Genomic DNA, 14523 nt, shown 5'->3' on the forward strand with positions numbered 1-14523 from the left:
AGTTTGATTTTGGTTTGCATTTTGGTTTTGGAGACCTACTAAAATTTTACTTTAGCAAATTTTATTGTGCATGCATGGAAAAGTAACTTGGCAAAACAAACAGCAAAATAAAAATACACAAAAATATGTATCGGTGCAGATTGAAATAGTACATTACGATACAAGTGCGTAAAAAAGGAAGTTCGAAACGAGTGGCGATAAATTACGACACGAGTTACGAATTCCCTTTTCGCATGTGTATCGAACGACGTTTTTCAGTACAGATGGCCCTCTGAAGTTTCGACCTGGCATATAATGAACCACTTCTCGCACTAGTGCGTAAAAAAAACACCATCTGCACTAAAAAAATCTTTAGAAAGAAGTGGTTCATTATATGCCAGGTCGAAACTTCGAAGGGCCATCTGTACTGAAAAACGTCGTTCGATACACGTGCGAAAAGGGAATTCGTAACTCGTGTCGATTTAAAACACTCCCTTCGGTCGTGTTTTAATTTATCGCCACTCGTTTCGAGCTTCCTCTTTTTCGCACTTGTATCGAAATGTACTATTCCACACTCCTATTTCCCTTTTAAATGTTATTTCCAATCGTGCAAAATACCCGGTGTCCCGTGAACCAACGCAAAAATAGGGAACTTGACTGTTCTTAAAATAAAATATTTTATACCACGCACGAAATAAAGCATCAAATAATTATAAGAAAAACAAGAACAGAAGTTATGTTTAAATCCAATTTCTATTTCAAAAGTCAGGTAGAAGTATATAAAGCAACTAAATTGACCGTGACGTCACTCAATTCGATTTCATAATAATTTCATATTTTAGCAAGTCGTTCAAATTCGTTTTGACAGATCTTAAAAAGAAGCTGATTTGACTAGGAGGCAAGTAGCCTATTCTATCAAGCCTTTTAATAATTAAAAGGCTTGATAGAGCATGTAATCTGATCCATCATATAATGCGAATTTTACCTTAGTAAAAATGTCATGTATTTTGAGATACTGGACGTTTAATTTATGAAATGTAAAGAAAAAAATAAAAGAAAATCTCGACATTCTCACTTTTAATTTTGGCATTGGTTTATGGGACACCCTGTATAAAAAAAACTCGTTACCTGCGGAATCGCTGTTACGATACTCATCAGCATCAAGATGCAGAATATAAAGAAATTCATTTTCGCTTTCTTGCCACACATACGAGGCCTATTTTTGTAATGTATTTCAATTCTGAATTTATGACTTGAATTTAAATTTTACGATCGATAAAGGTAGAAGTCAAAGTTTAACAAGTATAAGAAATATTATTTAAAATAAATTGGGTTTTAATATCACCAATAGGTATTTAGAATTTGATTACGTCATCATGATAAAGAGACTTCAATGTAAAAACACTCCAGTAACTCCTTTTGAGCAAACTTAAGAACACTGTTGATAGGAAAAATTCATTTTTTTGCCAAACAGACTTATAATTAATTGCAACAAATATAATATTACTAACATGTAACCTAGCTCTGCGGGCGTAGCACGCTAGTTCGACAAACTTTATCGCATCCCTATCGCACTTATAGATAGTGCGAAAAGGACGGCCTGACGTTATATTTATCGTTTATCACGCGACCAATCGACTATACTTGCCTGCCTGATGAGTGATGACCTATAATTATAATTATAACTATTTATTTTTTATTTTATAATTATAACTATTTTTTTCTATTCTGTCCATTAAGAAAATCTACTAATTTTTAAAGTTTCCATTATGTTTAATAGAAATGCTTAAAGAAAGTTCGTTTCCTGGCATAAAAAAGTCTATTTCCTGGATTTGATTGCTACTGAGGGACTTTGAATTATTGATATTCTTTGCAGAATGCTTTTGCTTGCTTGTAAAACTCCAGAATTATAGCAAAATATGAGCTACTAAAGGCCGACCAGAAATATATGACTATTGTCTAGAGGGCGCTGTTATTATGACGTATGCGCCTGTGGTGACAGTTCAGTATAGTTCTAATGAAATTCCGCAAAATGGCGCGTAGTCATATTTTTCTGGCCAGGCTTTATGTATTTATATTATTGCTTTGCTTCAAATATAATCTTACTTTTATAGCCTAAGTTAAACTTGAATACGCCAACACAAGCCAACACATTATTTTGCCATATTATGTACTGAAATAAAGTTTTACTTTTTTTGCAGAAAATATGTGTGGATCGTAATGATAACAAGCAAACTTCTGGTCTGTTTGTTGGTGTTCTCTGCGGGTGAAGTTTTGGTAAGTTTCTGGTTCATATTGCTTGCATAAAATAGCGTAATAAACGCTACGCTTCTTGTTCAAAATTTTGTACCTAAGGTTTTGTTAGCTTCTTCAAGACAACCTTGATGTTCCCACCTAATCTATGTTTGCCCATTCCTTTTCACAACAACGGACAAATTCTCGGAATTTATGTGCCAAATTTCATTTGAAATTTGCCAGTCGCTTTTCGGTAAAGGAAAACATCGTGAGGAAACCGGACTAATTACAATAAGGTCTAGTTTACCCTTCGGTTTGGAAGGTCAGATGGCAGTCGCTTTCGTAAAAACTAGTGCCTACACCAAATCTTGGTATTAGTTGTCAAAACGGACCCCCCGCTCCCATGAGCCGTGGCAAATGCCGGGATAACGCAAGGAGGATGATGATGATGATGTTGGACAACTTCTCATTTGCAATGAATTCAATTTACGGTGAATCTTAATATCGTAAAATAATAAATCTGGTTAATAATTTTTCATAGTAAAAAAACACTTTATTGGCTTAGGCCACAGAATATTTATAATATATAGTACAAGTACAGAAGGCTCACTCCTTTGATGTTCACAAAATGCCGCCATTCTAAATTGTTACCTACATTAACAAACGGACCGCACGCGAGCAGCTGACATTGAATTCTATTGCGCCGCACAAAGGTCGTCACCACTGAATGGGCCGCGAACTCGCGGCCGCCGGCATGTACTTGTAGCGCGGCGATGGCGATATAACCGTTGAGTGAGCCGCCCCTGCTGGCGTCTATTTGCTGGTTTTGTAGAGACAAAGCGCTTAAAAGCTACAAGGAATAACATCCCAGTTGTGTATTCTAGAATAGTTTGTCATATTTGCCGCAGCAATGTAACAAAACAACTGTACGCTCCTCTAAACTTGCTGGCTTTCAGACAAGGTTCCCTACTTTTGAGATTTATTCTCAGCTTTGTCTTACACAAAGTACTGTTTACGAAATTTTATTACTCGGATACTGGAGATCTCATTTCCTTCTAGGAAAATTAATATAATAATCCATAAAAAGGATACTAATTTTTTTTGTTGATAGAACTGTAATATTTAGTAGCCGCTTGTAATTCAGGCAAAAAACAGCTGCATGGACATATAAATTATGTAGTTTAAGAAAAATCTTGTGGTTGAATGTCTTCTACTTTCATCTGGTTTAAGGACGAGGCTTTACTAAGCCAGTGTCCTTTTCATGATTGTGTTTTTGTCACTTGTCATATCATGTGTCACTCTCGCACTTAAATGTTAGAACGTGATAGACGGTGACAAAATGAAACGATAGACAGCCGTCCATCTTGACCCTGCTGGGCTGGGTCGGAGCTTACACTTACCAATTCTTTTTTATACAGAATGATGTGTCGGATGCCACAGCAGCGACCTAGCCCGTTATAGCGTGTCATCTTAACCTCGTTTTTGCTATTAAATTTTATGCTATGATAGTTTAAAAGTATGTTATGTTACAGGCACAGAACACCGAAACCGAAGTTCATCCTGCAGAAACTCAAACCACTTCAATTTCAAGTGATACAGCTCTTCAAAATGCCACCACCATTCAACCAACTATTGCTGATTCTTCAGTTGATTCAAGAAGACAAATTGCAGACGAGCCAAACTTCTTTATAAAACTTTACAATACTATTGTAAAAGCTGTACAAGACTTCTTTAATAGTCCAAGAGTAAAAACTGTTTTAAAAAATGTTGGAACATGTATGGTAAATGGAGCAATGGAGATCCTGACATACTATGTACCAGCACCTATGATTCCACTTATAGCGTCAGCAGCAGGTATGATCATACCTTTTGAACCAGTGGTTACTTTGAGAGAGAAAATGCCTGTCACAAGTTACAGGAGAGCGTTTAATAAAGCTGTCAATAGTTTTATGGGTACATTTGATAAATATAAAGCATTGGATGTGGAGGATCCTTATATGACTAATCAGTTTAATAGGAGGTTTATGAACGATGGTCCTGAAAAGAAAGGGAAACGTGTTACGGAAGAGGTGAGCGAAGAAGAGAAGCGATATATATGAAGAATAAATATTTATTTATAATAACCTTTTTACTTTATACCTACTCACGTTTAAAAAGTTTCGTTACTTTTCTGGTTTCTAAACATGCTTGTAAAGAAACCCTAACTGTTACTGTGGCCTTAGTATGGAGTTATAGAGAGAAACAATCCGTTTCGTTGTCCGTACCAGAAACGATAGGCAGTTGTTTTTTTTTGTAATTTTTGTACATAAAATTACAAAAATTCAAGACTCCGGAACCTTCGGAAAGTATCCTACGTACTGATCCAATGTCAGCGATCAGACCCTTTAGTACAGATTCTCTATCATAAGTTTTTGACATATGAGAATACATTACTCGATATCGTAAAGTAAAGGTGGTTGAGGCTCAAGACCAATAAATAAAACAGAATTATAACCAAGTAATTTATTTCTAAACCGATGTGCTGTAATACGTTTCGATAATGTAGGACACAATTTCTACAATCGCTGAGAACACCAAAACGACGCCGGCGATGATGCGAGTGTACGTCTTCACCTGATAACATACTTAATTATTATTTATTATAATATAATATATAAGTTTTGCAACGTGTTATAACAAGTCAAATACAGAATGTTTAAATTGTAGCCTCTTTCCAAGGTGTTTTAGTATTTGTTTTCAATTATCCGATCCGACATTGGACGTACGAAGGATGCCAAAAGCAAAAATCAAAGATGGCGCCGTTAATATATAGGACATCGGTTCAACATCCACTGTGGGATCAGATAATATGAAAACGCATTAAAGCGCACTGTTGATCAGATGACGTCAACGACCCTGTATTAAAAAAAAAGAAACGGTACCAAAGAACCATAGTTCGACCTATGTCTTTGAGTTTTGTAGTTTTGTTTGTTGTGTTTGTTCTAAAGTACACGAAATCTGGACCAACGAAGTCCCTGCAATCCAGCGTTTTTGAAACTGTAGGGCGCGCCCCCGAAGGAGCACAGCAACATCATAATGGGGGCGCAGGACAAGTGCACACGTTAGACATTACGTAGAAACACACATTTGTTAGGCATTATGTATAACAGGTAGCAGGGTGTGCTTCAAATAAGTTTGGGAACCAATGCTGTAACCTAGGAAAGGTTTTGAAGGACCTTCCTTAATTAGTCGTAAGCTTTTTAATTTGGGCCTGGGTGCTTTGAGTTGTATAAATAATCATGATCAAAAGAGACCAAAATACGAGTTCATAAAATTATTATGTGATTGGAAAACCTACCTCAGTTATCTCTTTAATTCCCTGCAAAAGTTTTGTGACGCAAATAAGTGAATTTACATATATAATTTAGTATATTCTATAATATAAACTTAAAAGTTTACTGTCCCACGTTGGGCGCCAAATATTATACTTTGGCGACAGTGATATAATATTATGTTATTATAGGGCTCAGGTATCTTCGTAATAATGTTATAACCTGATGTCTTCTGCAATTGACACAGTTAGGGTTTGCAAGATCCGCCGATTTTTCGGAGCTTAAAAATTGACGGATCTGGATATCCGGGTATTTCGGATTAATGTCATTCCTATTTTACAGTTAAAACAGTAGGCCAATATTTCTGTGTAACATAAACTAATACAGAGTAATTTAGTATTATTTACTAGTACCTCAGTTTTTACTGGGACGTCAATCTTCGGTAACCACAGTCAATGGATCCAGGCAGGTAGGAAAAAAGTTAAAAATGCAGTGTTAAAAAGTGACCGTTGTTTTATACCGTGAATAACTTTACGCAGTGTACCGCAATAATTTTAAGCCTTCAGAACTTGTATGTGTGCTAAGTTGATATTTTACCTGTTGCATTGTGGTGTTTTCTGGTATTGTAACGACGTCTGAGTTACGACGTAACCTCAGTGCTAGCGGCATGGACTGCATTTGCTGAAATTTGAGGTAATTTATATTATTATTGACGTGACATTTTGTCTCAACCCACAGTGCATCATTTTTTTGATACTGATACATTGGCATAGTTTATTTTTGCCATGTTATCCATTCTTATGCTCTTAGTAACTGTAGCTGTCACCTGTCACTTTTACAATAGAGTTTGCTGGAAAATAATATCAACCACGATCGAATACGGCCCATTGTGGTTTTACCCATATTACAACAATATTCTGTCAAAAATTAGTCGGTAGATACAGTTTGATATGTTTTTATAGTAATTTGATCAAGTATTCGATATACCTGTGGATCACGGATATTTTTATATAAAAAGAGAACATAATTATTTAATATACGCACTGACTCCTCTGCGGCGGGTACAAAAAATGGATTCAGTTCCTGTGGTAGGAGCTCTGACTGTAAATCTGCATCGTTGGTTAATTTCTGAAACAGTAGTATAATATACCTATCGTCTGTAATTGGTCAAAAAATACGGGGTGTTGGTTCACCGTAGCAAATCTCGTCATATCACACCGTTTCCTACAACTCTTTAGAGTTAAGAAGTTACGAGTAATGTTTGATGCGAGGGGAAGAAATTCGAAAAGTTGACCTTGACAATAAGCGAGATGCTCTGAAGACTCGAGCACCTAAGCCTAAACCTGTCAACACTTACTTGGACGGAAACTTGAGCTATGAAAGCCTAGATTGATTTCTGCAGTTATAATAAGAATTACCTGCTGTTGAAATAGGTAAGGAAAAGAGAGAAAATACAAAATGTAGACAGGTAAAGGGTTTCCTAACATATTAAATATTCACTTGGCAAGTTTTTTAATGAACAAAGATGTTGATATTTACAGTCACCATTAGATGATTATGTACCTATATAAAAACGGTCAAGACACTGACATATTTATGTCTGGACACGCCTTTATTTCCTCGAGTGCTTGTTGGCATATTTATGACCATCTTAAGCGCTTCAATATATCTGGTGGCGATTCTTCTAAACTAAGTATAAAAATCTCTGTAAATATATTTCTCCGTTTCATTTTTGCTGTTACTTCCGTCTTTTCTTACAAAAGAAGTTGATGTTTTAAAAGCTTAACCGAGAAAACTAGTTATTAAACTAGTTAAAATGGTTTCTTGGACACCGAATTCAAATTTAAAATTAACTAGAAGATGCTACGGGTACATAAAGTTTTTCAATTTAATTTAAATTCATTCTTTGCTGAAGCCATTTGCTTTGAAACTGTTCTATTAAATGATGCTGAATAATAAATAAAAATAAGTATTTCAATCCAGATATGCAATTTATAATGATCATGGTAATCCAGTTTGACAGAAATTTGTTCCAAAGAAACGGAGAAAAATTTAAAAACTTCGCCAATTACATACTGTATCTTTTTCAGAAAAAGTTTAGCATATTTTATCTCATGATTTTCTTCGTATTTACTTCATTAACACGCTTTTATTAGGTCGTCGTGTATGTAACTATGTATGTAATGGAATCTGCGGAGGCTAATTTAACCATCTTCCAGGAGTCGTAGCGTAATGAAAATTGGCAGCTATGTGTAGTTCCGATGACAATACAATAATATGGTACTGTTGAGCTGATCTGATGATGGAGTCGGAAGATATGAACTGGAACTACATGATGGAACATCGTATCATAGCCGTTTTTGGGTTTCTTAGAAAAGTCTTGTAATGAACTTTGACTACAATTAGGTTTCAAGGTCTGATGATGAAGCCGAAAGATATGAACTGGAACTACATGATGGAACATCGTATCATAGCTGTTTTTGGGTTTCTAAGAAAAGTCTTGTAATGAACTTTGACTACGATTAGGTTTCAAGGTCTGATGATGGAGCCGGAAGATATGAACTGGAACTACATGATGGAACATCGTATCATAGCTGTTTTTGGGCTTCTTAGGAAAGTCTTGTAATGAACTTTGACTACAATTAGGTTTCAAGGTCTGATGATGGAGCCGGAAGATATGAGCTGGAACTACATGATGGAACATCGTATCATAGCTGTTTTTGGGCTTCTTAGAAAAGTCTTGTAATGAACTTTGACTACGATTAGGTTTCAAGGTCTGATGATGGAGCCGGAAGATATGAACTGGAACTACATGATGGAACATCGTATCATAGCTGTTTTTGGGCTTCTTAGAAAAGTCTTGTAATGAACTTTGACTACGATTAGAATTCAAGGTCTGATGATGGAGCCGGAAGATATGAACTGGAACTACATGATGGAACATCGTATCATAGCTGTTTTTGGGCTTCTTAGAAAAGTCTTGTAATGAACTATGACTACGATTAAGTTTCAAGGCCTGATGATGGTGCCGGAAGATAAGAACAGAAAAAAAGGGGGGGGCTCGAGGGGGAAGCATGAAAGAAAGATCAACGTAGTATTTAAAATAAGTTGCGTTAGCGTTTTCTTGTGACCTTTCAGAGCAAACAAAGGGGGGCTCGGGGGCGAAGCCACCCGCATGAAAGAAAGATCAACGTAGTATTTAAGATAAGTTGGGTTAGCGTTTTCTTGTGACATTTAAGAGCAAACAAATGGGGGCTCGGGGGGCGAAGCCCCCCGCATGAAAGAAAGATCATCGTAGTATTTAAGATAAGTTGGGTTAGCGTTTTCTTGTGACAATTAAGAGCAAACAAAGGGGGGCTCGGGGGGCGAAGCCCCCCGCATGAAAGAAAGATCAACGTTGTATTTAAAATAAGTTGGTTTAGGGTTTTCTTGTGATCCTTAAGAGTAAAGAAAAGGGGGCTCGGGGGCGAAGCCCCCGCATGAAAGAAAGATCAACGTAGTATTTAAGATAAGTTGGGTTAGCGTTTTCTTGTGACCTTTAAGAGTAAACAAAGGGGAGCTCGAGGGGCTTCGCCCCCCGCATAAAAGAAAGATTAACGTAGTATTTAAAATAAGTTGGGTTAGCGTTTTCTTGTGACCTTTCAGAGCAAACAAAGGGGGCTCGGGGCGAAGCCCCCGCATAAAAGAAAGATCAACGTTGTATTTAAAATAAGTTGGGTTAAGGTTTTCTTGTGATCCTTAAGAGTAAAGAAAAGGCCCCCGCATGAAAGAAAGATCAACGTAGTATTTAGAATAAGTTGGGTTAGCGTTTTCTTGTTACCTTTAAGAGCAAACAAAGGGGGCTCGGGGGCGAAGCCCCCGCATGAAAGAAAGATCAACGTAGTATTTAGAATAAGTTGGGTTAGCGTTTTCTTGTGACCTTTAAGAGCAAACAAAGGGGGGCTCGGGGGCGAAGCCCCCATGAAAGAAAGATCAACGTAGTATTTAAGATAAGTTGGGTTAGCGTTTTCTTGTGACCTTTAAGAGCAAACAAAGGGGGGCTCGGGGGCGAAGCCCCCGCATGAAAGAAAGATCAACGTTGTATTTAGAATAAGTTGGGTTAGCGTTTTCTTGTGACCTTTAAGAGCAAACAAAGGGGGCTCGAGGGGCGAAGCCCCCGCATGAAAGAAAGATCAACGTAGTATTTAAGATAAGTTGGGTTAGCGTTTTCTTGTGACATTTAAGAGCAAACAAAGGGGGGCTCGGGGGTCGAAGCCCCCCGCATGAAAGAAAGATCAACGTTGTATTTAAAATAAGTTGGTTTAGGGTTTTCTTGTGATCCTTACGAGCAAACAAAGGGGGGCTCGGGGGGCGAAGCCCCCCGCATGAAAGAAAGATCAACGTAGTATTTAAGATAAGTTTGGTTAGCGTTTTCTTGTGACATTTAAGAGCAAACAAAGGGGGGTTCGGGGGGCGAAGCCCCCGCATGAAAGAAAGATCAACGTTGTATTTAAAATAAGTTGGTTTAGGGTTTTCTTGTGATCCTTAAGAGCAAACAAAGGGGGGCTCGAGGGGCCCCCCGCATGAAAGAAAGATCAACGTAGTATTTAAGATAAGTTGGGTTAGCGTTTTCTTGTGACATTTAAGAGCAAACAAATGGGGGCTCGGGGGGCGAAGCCCCCGCATGAAAGAAAGATCAACGTAGTATTTAAGATAAGTTGGGTTAGCGTTTTCTTGTGACCTTTAAGAGCAAACAAAGGGGGGCTCGGGGGGCGAAGCCCCCCGCATGAAAGAAAGATCAACGTAGTATTTAAGATAAGTTGGGTTAGCGTTTTCTTGTGACCTTTAAGAGCAAACAAAGGGGGGCTCGGGGGGCGAAGCCCCCCGCATAAAAGAAAGATCAACGTTGTTTTTAAAATAAGTTGGGTTAGCGTTTTCTTGTGACCTTTAAGAGCAAACAAAGGGGGGCTCGGGGGGCGAAGCCCCCGCATGAAAGAAAGATCAACGTAGTATTTAAAATAAGTTGGGTTAGGGTTTTCTTGTGATCCTTAAGAGTAACGAAAAGGGGGGCTCGGGGGGCGAAGCCCCCAGCATAAAAGAAAGATTAACGTAGTATTTAAAATAAGTTGGGTTAGCGTTTTCTTGTGACCTTGAAGAGCAAACAAAGGGGGGCTCGGGGGGCGAAGCCCCCGCATAAAAGAAAGATCAACGTTGTTTTTAAAATAAGTTGGGTTCGCGTTTTCTTGTGACCTTTAAGAGCAAACAAAGGGGGGCTCGGGGGGCGAAGCCCTCCGCATGAAAGAAAGATCAACGTTGTATTTTAAATAAGTTGGTTTAGGGTTTTCTTGTGACCCTTAAGAGTAACGAAAAGGGGGCTCGGGGGCGAAGCCCCCGCATAAAAGAAAGATCAACGTAGTATTTAAAATAAGTTGGGTTAGGGTTTTCTTGTGACCTTTAAGAGCAAACAAAGGGGGCTCGGGGGCGAAGCCCCGCATGAAAGAAAGATCAACGTAGTATTTAAGATAAGTTGGGTTAGTGTTTTCTTGTGACCTTTAAGAGCAAACAAAGGGGCTCGGGGCGAAGCCCCCGCATAAAAGAAAGATAAACGTCGTATTTAAAATAAGTTGGGTTAGGGTTTTCTTGTTACCCTTAAGAGTAACGAAAAGGGGGGCTCGGGGGGCGAAGCCCCCCGTATAAAAGAAAGATTAACGTAGTATTTAAAATAAGTTGGGTTAGCGTTTTCTTGTGACCTTTCAGAGCAAACAAAGGGGGGCTCGGGGGGCAAAGCCCCCCGCATAAAAGAAAGATCAACGTTGTATTTAAAATAGGTTGGGTAATGGTTTTCCTGTGACCCTTAAGAGCAAATAAAGGGGGGCTCGGCAAAAAAGAAATACTTAAATTTTGTTTGAATTAGTTGAAATGTGACAATATTTTCTAATCGAGTCAAACAAAATCCCACTAGCTGAGAGCTTCAAAACAATGTATGGCGAAAGTATGTGTCTCTAATGTCTTCAAAAAGTCCGCGATGGCACATGTCTATATTGTCTATCTTTTACGGATAACTTACTAGGTATAAACATTTTTATGATAATACCGTAATAAGAAGGTAGCCGCTAGTTATTATTAAGTAGCAATTAGCAATAAGTACACGTTAAGCCACAAATGGCATGTAAAATCCGCCTACTTGAAATAATTTTATGTATAAATGTTAAAAGGTATTTATTTCATTATTAATGACTAAAAAGTATAAAATAAATTAATAGTTTAAAAAACACTATAAAACACGCTTTTATAAATGCACGTAAAAGCCAAAAATAAATTATGGATCGTTCAAGTTGTCTCTATTTGTGAGCTGAAGTTTAAAAACTATGTGCTTTTAATTATAATATTTGATTGTAAAAGCGTGGGGCGCTGGAACAGGAAAGACTTTCTTGTAAACAAATACTAATTCGAACTTCCTGGCGAATGAAGTTGCATAAGAACATAACGTTTACATATGCCGCCTAAGGGTTACCAAAGAGAACCAAAGATATCTCGTCCACGAACAAGAACTCTGCATCCTGTCACTGTAGACACTTTCCCCTTTTGTACTTTGATTACCGGAAAAAAGCGGCGTTCTAAGTGTCGGTGACTGTCGACTCTCCTCGCTACTAGCGCATATTTTGTCTGAGTTCGACAAACTGGTACCTACTTTGAACACTGACTTTTAATTGATTTGACTGTTTAATGTAGAACCTACTAGTCATGCTGCAACTCCAGTTAGCGCGTCAATCTGTGTAACCTCCTTCCCGTAACATAGCATAATTTGATTTATCAGCAAGTTATACTTATATATTCTGTGGTTATACAAAAAGTCTTTCCTGTTCCAGCGCCCCACGCTTTTACAATCAAATATTATAATTAAAAGCACATAGTTTTTAAACTTCAGCTCACAAATAGAGACAACTTGAACGATCCATAATTTATTTTTGGCTTTTACGTGCATTTATAAAAGCGTGTTTTATAGTGTTTTTTAAACTATTAATTTATTTTTATTAGAAACTTGAGTTGTTATGTTTGAAGTTGTTATTTTTGTGCTTGTTATTAGGAGTCTGGCACTTGTAGCAGAATCAAGTAATTATATAAATTAACATTGTAAAAGTGTTTCGTTGACTGCCACTTCGTAATCCATGAACGAAGCGACAGATAACGTTAACGAGGATTTATTACACATCATCTTTAGACAAAACAAGTTTTCGTTCCGGAGGCTTTTAGGATCCGTTCTAATGATCTATCTGATTTCTATTAGAATAATCTGATTGTATTATGACGATGGTCGGAATCTAGGATGATCGAACACCTAAGGATTTTAGATGTCGATAACCCCCGATGCAAAAACGACGAGGTGTTATAAGTTTGTCTTGTCTGTCTGTCGGGAGTGTTATAAGTTTGTCTTGTTTGTACATTATTGACAATTTAAAATACGTTCGATGGAAATCGGTCCACTGTGCTGGGAGCTTTTTCAAAATTGAAATATTGTAGTTCGGTTATCTCATATTTAATTCGTCAACGTTCTGAAACGTTTCCACGACTGACTATAACGATCATTATTTCCCTTGGGAATTTCTCCATATTGAGCTTAGTAACACGGTTGTTTAATTATTAATAGACAGACGATATTAATTTCAATTCCGTAATTATTGCAAGCGTATATTCAACGAACGATTAAATAATAGTGTAGGTATAGGATTAATTTACTTATACAATAATCGAGTTTCAAGGTGTTCTACTTGTGAGGCGAAGCCGAAGCAAATACATAGATTCCCTTTTGACACTTTCAATACTCGCGTTTTCTATTAATATAAAAAAATATGTCACTTATGTCATGGGTCGATTTTAAATAGATGTAAGGGGTAGGTACACCGAGCGGATGCCACCCTTGCTCGTGTCATGGGACACACGCAGAGGCAGCACCCGCCAGGGTGTAAGGACTATTTGAGAGATTGAAAGTATCTAAAATGAACTGGGTAGGTAATGGCTATTGGGTGAAAGTAATGAACTAAATACTGGGCTATAGGGTGAAATATCGGTCGCTTGTCTAGTAAAATTGTATTCAATTTTATACATTAATCTGTTCTATCTCTTTAGTAAATTGCGTTATTTTCTTAATTTCGATTTATAACAATAGGGAACTTGTCTGTAAGTACCTAAAATAAAATATTTTATACCGTGCACGAAATAAAGCATCAGATAAGTATAAGATAAACATGTAATAAAGAGAAGTTATTTTAGAACCCAAATGGAGGAGGTACTAATTAGGTATACATACATACATACATACATACAATCACGCCTGTATCCCATGAAGGGGTAGGCAGAGCACATGAAACTACTAAAGCTTCAGTGCCACTCTTGGCAAATAAGGGGTTGAAAAAAAAAAAAAAAAAAAAAAAAAAAAACAATCACGCCTGTATCCCATGAAGGGGTAGGCAGAGCACATGAAACTACTAAAGCTTCAGTGCCACTCTTGGCAAATAAGGGGTTAAAAAAAAAAAATAGGTATATAGATTTAAATGTTAATGAATACTTACATCTCTATGTCCATTAGTTGCAGCAATAATAAAATAAAATAATAACAATATCCTCAGCATGGTTTTGGTAAAGTCACGTGCTCATGCAAAACATATAAAATTGGAATACAAGAGTAAAAAATATACTGACGATAAAATTAGGGATATCAAACACGAAATGTTGAAACTTTTTGATAATAAAAAATGCTTCGATGGTTCCTTTGAAGGAAAGTTTTTTAACTTTAAAAAGTTAGGTGTGAGAACGAAAAGTTTTTAATAGCAGTTATATAGCTATTTTTTGTATTTTTAGATCTTTTATTCAGCTGGGTTGTAACCTCGTATATTCTGGTATTTCTAAGGTTTTATCTGCCTTTAAGATTGAATTTTGTAGGTTGGTACTGAAATTTTTTATAGTGTTCTAAAATAGCTGTGAAAATCTTTTTCATAACTAGAGTCAAAGAAACCCTAAT

The 14523-nt window shown here is 37.1% G+C and overlaps 2 protein-coding genes across 5 annotated transcripts; one reads left to right on the forward strand and one right to left on the reverse strand.

The window, feature by feature from the left end:
- Nucleotides 1-1285: 1285 nt before the first annotated feature.
- On the forward strand, nucleotides 1286-4334 carry LOC125237250. Of its 2 annotated transcripts, XM_048144268.1 has the most exons (3): nucleotides 1286-1330; nucleotides 2181-2256; nucleotides 3747-4334. In XM_048144268.1, the coding sequence occupies exons 2-3, from the start codon at nucleotides 2200-2202 to the stop codon at nucleotides 4311-4313; spliced, it is 624 nt and encodes a 207-aa protein (XP_048000225.1). In that variant the 5' UTR covers nucleotides 1286-1330; nucleotides 2181-2199; the 3' UTR covers nucleotides 4314-4334. The 2 variants fall into 2 exon arrangements, with proteins under 2 accessions (XP_048000225.1, XP_048000224.1); XM_048144267.1 differs by lacking the exon at nucleotides 1286-1330 and having other exon boundaries at nucleotides 2056-2256.
- A 367-nt stretch (nucleotides 4335-4701) lies between these two features.
- Nucleotides 4702-14205, reverse strand: LOC125237246. Of its 3 annotated transcripts, none has more exons than XM_048144262.1 (6): nucleotides 14075-14205; nucleotides 6570-6653; nucleotides 6123-6206; nucleotides 5939-5962; nucleotides 5552-5572; nucleotides 4702-4827 (listed from the first exon to the last, which is right to left on the reverse strand). In XM_048144262.1, exons 1-6 carry the CDS (start codon nucleotides 14132-14134, stop codon nucleotides 4723-4725), a joined length of 378 nt encoding a protein of 125 aa, XP_048000219.1. In that variant the 5' UTR covers nucleotides 14135-14205; the 3' UTR covers nucleotides 4702-4722. The 3 variants fall into 3 exon arrangements, with proteins under 3 accessions (XP_048000219.1, XP_048000218.1, XP_048000220.1); XM_048144261.1 differs by having other exon boundaries at nucleotides 5933-5962; XM_048144263.1 differs by lacking the exon at nucleotides 5939-5962.
- Nucleotides 14206-14523: the final 318 nt, after the last annotated feature.

The sequence above is a fragment of the Leguminivora glycinivorella genome, chromosome 20 (assembly GCF_023078275.1).
Source record: "Leguminivora glycinivorella isolate SPB_JAAS2020 chromosome 20, LegGlyc_1.1, whole genome shotgun sequence".
In the NCBI taxonomy this organism is placed as follows: Eukaryota; Metazoa; Arthropoda; class Insecta; order Lepidoptera; family Tortricidae; genus Leguminivora; species Leguminivora glycinivorella.

Excerpts from the sequence above, each read along its gene's own strand:
- LOC125237246 (XM_048144261.1), bottom strand. The coding sequence starts at position 14,134 with ATGCTGAGGATATTGTTATTATTTTATTTTATTATTGCTGCAACTAAT. Across the intron at positions 6,654-14,074 it reads CAACTAATGGACATAGAGAT|AAATTAACCAACGATGCAGA; the intron begins GTAAGTATTCAT and ends CTACTGTTTCAG. Across the intron at positions 6,207-6,569 it reads TACCCGCCGCAGAGGAGTCA|CAAATGCAGTCCATGCCGCT; the intron begins GTGCGTATATTA and ends CTCAAATTTCAG.
- LOC125237250 (XM_048144268.1), top strand. The coding sequence starts at position 2,200 with ATGATAACAAGCAAACTTCTGGTCTGTTTGTTGGTGTTCTCTGCGGGT. Across the intron at positions 2,257-3,746 it reads TCTCTGCGGGTGAAGTTTTG|GCACAGAACACCGAAACCGA; the intron begins GTAAGTTTCTGG and ends GTTATGTTACAG.